General features: G+C 25.6%; 1 protein-coding gene across 1 annotated transcript; it reads right to left on the minus strand.

Moving 5' to 3' along the window:
- Window positions 1–3,591: 3,591 nt before the first annotated feature.
- Bm17373 (Uncharacterized protein) lies at window positions 3,592–4,536 on the minus strand (the record flags this gene model as incomplete). Its single annotated transcript, XM_043076600.1, has 2 exons — window positions 3,592–3,793; window positions 4,469–4,536. 2 exons carry the CDS (start codon window positions 4,534–4,536, stop codon window positions 3,592–3,594), a joined length of 270 nt encoding a protein of 89 aa, XP_042932534.1.
- Window positions 4,537–5,012: the final 476 nt, after the last annotated feature.

The raw sequence follows: 5,012 nt of genomic DNA on the forward strand, positions 1-5,012 counted from the left end.
AAAAAAATTGACAAAAGGAAGGAAAGTGAGCAAAAAGAACAATCTTTTCCGTTTAAAGGATAGAAGTATGGAAGAAACTTCTACCCGAAGAGGGCAGAATGCGGGGGAGGGTGAAAGGCGGGGAGGGTCGAAAACGGGGGAGGGTAGAAGAAACCTATTGCTTCATAACTTATTTCTTTTGTTTTTCATTTCCACATTATAGCTTCAATTTGGGATCAAATTTCATTTGTTACCACATACATCACAATAATCTATATATATATATATTGCACACACACATACACGGAGAAAAGTCTGTCACATACATACATACACCTACATTGACATGCACGCTGTCGTTTTCCTCTTTTTTCTAAAAAAAACTTCAAATGGGGAGAAAAGTACAGCTGATAATTCCTAGAAATAATTCTTTAAAAAAAAAACACTGTTCCATTTGTTAAAACATAGACACACATACACGTATATATATATTAGTATGTGTACATACACAAACATGCATACACGTCATGCATATATACACACATACACATACATACATACACTATATATAAGCGGTTAGAGCATTGTTAGAATTCATAATTCAGTAAGCAGAAGAGAAAAGTTATCCGTTGATTCCAGCTATCTACCTGATTGCTCACCTATGAACCTTTACCTACCTGTCTACTGATCTACCTACCTGCTAGTGTATCTATCTATATACTTTGAACTTTATCTCCTTGCATACTCGTTTCATCATCATATTTCTCGGTATTGTCACTGGTAATCGAAAAAAAAAAGAGAAAAAATGTGTTGGAGAGTTTGTTTATTCACACTATTGCAAAAGAATGCATTGAAGATATGAAGCAAGAAAGGGGAGGGAGAGGGAGAGAGAGAGGGAGAGAGAAGAGAATTTTGAAGTCTCTAATAATAAATAAGCTATCTGTGAAGATGAAGTCATGTGATAATTATTGGATATTAGCATTAGTAATGATAAGGTTATGATGATGTTATGATAATGGAACATTCGTGAATTCTTTACAAGTACTATTCATTTAGCATCATTACAGAATTTTCAATAACATTTTTGAATGGTTCGTTTTGCTACCATTAAGCAACTCGGTTTCTTAAAACTAGGATTAGCTTGGGTAAATAAAACATAAGGAAACAAACAAGCAAACAGAAAAATGAATAAGTTTATTTGTCATTAATTAATTGGCGGTAATAAATAATAAATGTTAGTAATAATGGTGACAGGAGTAGTGATAGTAATAAAATAATAATAATAGTAGTAATAATAATAAATGATAACAATGATAATAATAATAATAAATAATAATAATAATAATAATAATAATGATAATAGTAATGATAATAATAATGATAATAACAGTGATAACAATAATAATAATAATACCAATGATAGTAATAATGATAATAACAATGATAGTAACAATGATAATAATAATGATAATAATAGTAATAATAAATAATAATAATAAATAACAGTAATGTCAATAATTTTCAAATTCGTATAAGTTCATTAAAAATGTTTGATTTTTGAAAAAAGATAAAAAAACATAATTCATATTTTTTTTTGCAGTTTTATTAATATTAATAATCGCAGGATAATGTATGTATTAATGATTACCCATAATGCACTGATCTCTTACTATTTAATCTTATCCATTTAATCTGACTCATTATTTTTTGTTTTTAAATAAAAACATGGCAATAAAAGTATGATCTATTCCTATTCGTCTTAATGCAATTTTTATTTTAGAATAAAGATAATTAGTCATTCAAAAAGAAAAAGAAAAAAAATCAATCATTCTTTGCTATCTTGAAATTTAAATTCGCAAAAAAAAAAATGATTTCGAAATTGCACAAAAAAAAAAAAAAAATAAATAATTTAATATCGTTACAACAGTGAAATACCAATTCATAGATATTATTCGTATTTTTTTCGCTTCATTTTGTTTTTGTCAACTGAAGGTGACAATCGATTTTATCCATGAATCTATTTAATCATTTCGATTATCAACAAAAAAATTCAAATTTTAACAATTTGGTTTCATAATTTATTTTTCTCTTTTTATTGTTCTTGAATGAAAACTTAACTGTTACAAATTTTGATGAGCTATTCCGTTTCAAACGAAATGCGCCCTTTTTGATATTACATTGTATTAAAATAGAATTTGTTCGAAACCTGTTATTGATTCGATTAATATCTTGGAAAAAAAAAGATCCTTTATTAAAAAACTTTCTTGAATTTTTTTCAAAAAAGAAGTGGAAATTTTTGAAAAATTGAAACTGCCCTATTACACATTACCCTTATATTATGCTTTTCATTGCATTTCGTTTTTCTTTTTTCTTTTCACTTTTTTCCTTTATTTCTGATTTTTCAGCAAAATGATTGTTAGATATTTAAATAGCATCCATTTTTTCTTCTCTCTTACAAAATAATAGCTCTCTTTCAAGTATAGCATTTCGTCATCGTTTCGAGGTCGTTCAAATATTATTTTATTTGTTGTTGTTATCATAATTTTATAGTCACGAATTCTTTCCATCCATACATATTTAATAAAGAAAAAAGGAATTTCTTTTTTTATCCAGTATTTTTTTTTTAATTTCACTTTCATTATTAATAGTATTAATAATGATCATAGTGATATTCAATAGCAATAATGACAGTAATTATGATAATCACAATAATATAACAAAAAAGACAATAGTAATAATAATGATAGTAATGGCGATGATGACAATAGCGATGGCAATAACAATAATGCTAGTGACGATAATAATAATAATAATAATAGTAATAATAATAATAATAATAATAATAATAAAATAATAATAATAATAATAATAATAATAATAATAATAATAATAATAATAATAATAATAATAATAATAATAATAATAATAATAATAATAATAATAATAATAATAATAATAATAATAATGATAACAATAATAATAATAAAATAATAATAACAGCAATAATAATAATAATAACAATAATAATAATAATAACAGCAATAATAATAATAAGCAATAATAAATATTCCACATTCAAAAATTTCCTCTCTCCTCCATCCTAATATTTCCCTCAAATGGGAATAATGGATGTGTTTTTACAACTGTGAAATTTACATATTTCAAATTTTTATATGGGTCATCTATAAAAAAATAAGTGTACATGTGATAATATTTACTCACATTTGCTGAAATCAGTAAAGGCATAGTGAAGGAAGTATTTTTGTATTTCTCTTCCATTTTCTTCCTTTTTTCATTCATCGGACCTATTTTCTCTTCGTCAATCGGTCATTCGTCAGCAATCGTTGCTCCTTTCAACAAAATTTATTTTATACAATTTTTTTTTTTTTTTTCATCCTTTAACATTTTAAAAGATTTCGATTTGATCAGATTATTCTCTTCCGGAATTTAGCTGCTTATTTATATTTTATTATGCATTTGATTGGTTGATAGAATATTATTTCTCAGAGATATTGAAGTTATGCCATTGTGGTGAGCTAATTTTCTCATTTCAATTATCTTTTCAAATTTGGATGTCACTTTTATTACTTTTTTTAAAAAAAAAACTAAAATCTATGACAGAGTAGTTTCATTATGGTCGTCTTCATTTGATAGCCATCTGGCATAGCAAAAATAACTTATGATACTATCATCACTAGAAGCACTGCTTATCATTGTCGTATGTTCGCCTTGTAATCCCACTTGAGGCGTTATTGTCATGCGCAAAGTGTAGGCTATATGATTGGCAGGTACTATGGATGACTGTTCGTGTTCACTGAAAAACACCTCAAACTTTAGATGCTTCTAAAAAAAAAAAAAAAAAAAGAAAAAAAAAAGTTAAAATGCTCGCAATAATGCTTTGATTTTTTTCAATAATAAAAATTTGATACATTAAGTATTAGATTTAATAGTTATTAGTATTAAATTTAACTACTACAATCCGATGATGAAAATATATTTGGCGGAGTAATTATAAAATTCCATGCTTTATTCATAAAAGAAATTCTGGGCGAATCATTGTTTAAACGAATTATGAAAAATTTGCAATTAAAAAGTCGAGAAAATATCTAATTCAACATTATCTTGTTATATCAATTCTTAAGTTATCATTTCATTTATTATCATTACTTTGTTGAAATATTTTACGCATATTTCATTTCCGTTTTTACTAATTGTCGTTCCGGTTAATCCGATTGATACATCTCTCACATAATTCTTCTTGTCTCCTTATAACTTTATCATATTCTCTGAAATGTATTCATCTATGTTTAAAATATTTTAATTTAATTTTTTTTAACTCCTGTTATTTCAATTTAACCCATTGCATTTTTTTTTTTAAATTTAACTTCTGCGCATATATATACATCCATACACATACACACACACAACAGATACATACATACGTATTACATACACAATAGCTGTTCATAGTGCTTTAACCAGATTTTACTGCTTTTTTTGCACAAGTAGTTGTTGTGGTAGGTTCAGATCGAGTTTAGTAAACTTGTTCACTTTCATAATAATAAGTTTTATTATTTTTTATTTTTAGTTAATTTTACTTAGTCTTTCTATGTTGAGTAATGTTTTTTTAGCTTGAAATACTTTGGTGATTTAGATTTGACGGCGGGAGGGTTATTATTGCTATTTATTATTGTTAAAATTTTTAATTTTTTATAAAAATTGAAGTTTTTTTTTCGCTCTTTAATATTTTCTATATGTTTCAGCGTATTGTTAATCCCTTGCCTTCCTCATTTTTATCTTTCATTTTTTTTTTCATTTCCAATTTTCAATTATTTATTACGTAATCTATTCCTTCATCTGTCCTTTTCTCCTCCTATTTCTTCCTCTTCCAACTCTTTCTTTGTTCATATCAGTCTTATCAAACAGAAATATGATATCATGTAATTTGATTTAATCGATTGAATAGAGCATAAATTGAATGCATTTTTTTTTTTGTGTTTATCAGAAACTAATACTTGATTAATATTTATTTA

This window comes from Brugia malayi, assembly GCF_000002995.4.
Source record: "Brugia malayi strain FR3 genome assembly, contig: Bm_v4_Chr1_scaffold_001, whole genome shotgun sequence".
Lineage (NCBI taxonomy): Eukaryota > Metazoa > Nematoda > Chromadorea > Rhabditida > Onchocercidae > Brugia > Brugia malayi.